Source organism: Nannochloropsis gaditana, assembly GCF_000240725.1.
Source record: "Nannochloropsis gaditana CCMP526 unplaced genomic scaffold scaffold454, whole genome shotgun sequence".
In the NCBI taxonomy this organism is placed as follows: domain Eukaryota; class Eustigmatophyceae; order Eustigmatales; family Monodopsidaceae; genus Microchloropsis; species Microchloropsis gaditana.
In genome coordinates this window covers 7,571-7,815 of record NW_005803499.1, presented here as the reverse complement: position 1 = coordinate 7,815, position 245 = coordinate 7,571, and the positions used below count along the sequence as shown (strand labels likewise).

The window sequence follows — 245 nt, the reverse complement described above, 5'->3', positions numbered from 1 at the left end:
GCGGATTCGACCCGACTTTCCCTCCTCTATGCCGCCCGGACGCCAGAAGATCTCCTTCTCTTCCACGAGATGAACGTCTGGGCTGAACGCGACGACCGGTTCCAGGTGAGGCCCTCTCTGTTTTCCTCCCTCCCTCCTTCCCTCCCTCTCTCCCTCCCTCCCTCCTGCGCGACGACATCGATGACCTTTTTCCCGACGACAATAACCATTCCCTCCTCCCTCCCTCCCTCCTCCGCAAGGTCCGC

The 245-nt window shown here is 61.6% G+C and overlaps 1 protein-coding gene across 1 annotated transcript in view; it reads left to right on the top strand.

The window, feature by feature from the left end:
• Positions 1–245, top strand: part of NIRB (NAD(P)H nitrate reductase) — a gene marked incomplete at both ends in the record, with an annotated part of 2,967 nt that overhangs the window by 1,510 nt on the left and 1,212 nt on the right. Inside the window, one exon of the mRNA XM_005854584.1 lies at positions 1–245. This exon is cut by the window's left edge and continues 183 nt beyond it; it is cut by the window's right edge and continues 206 nt beyond it. Within this exon, the coding sequence (XP_005854646.1) occupies positions 1–245 (245 nt within the window).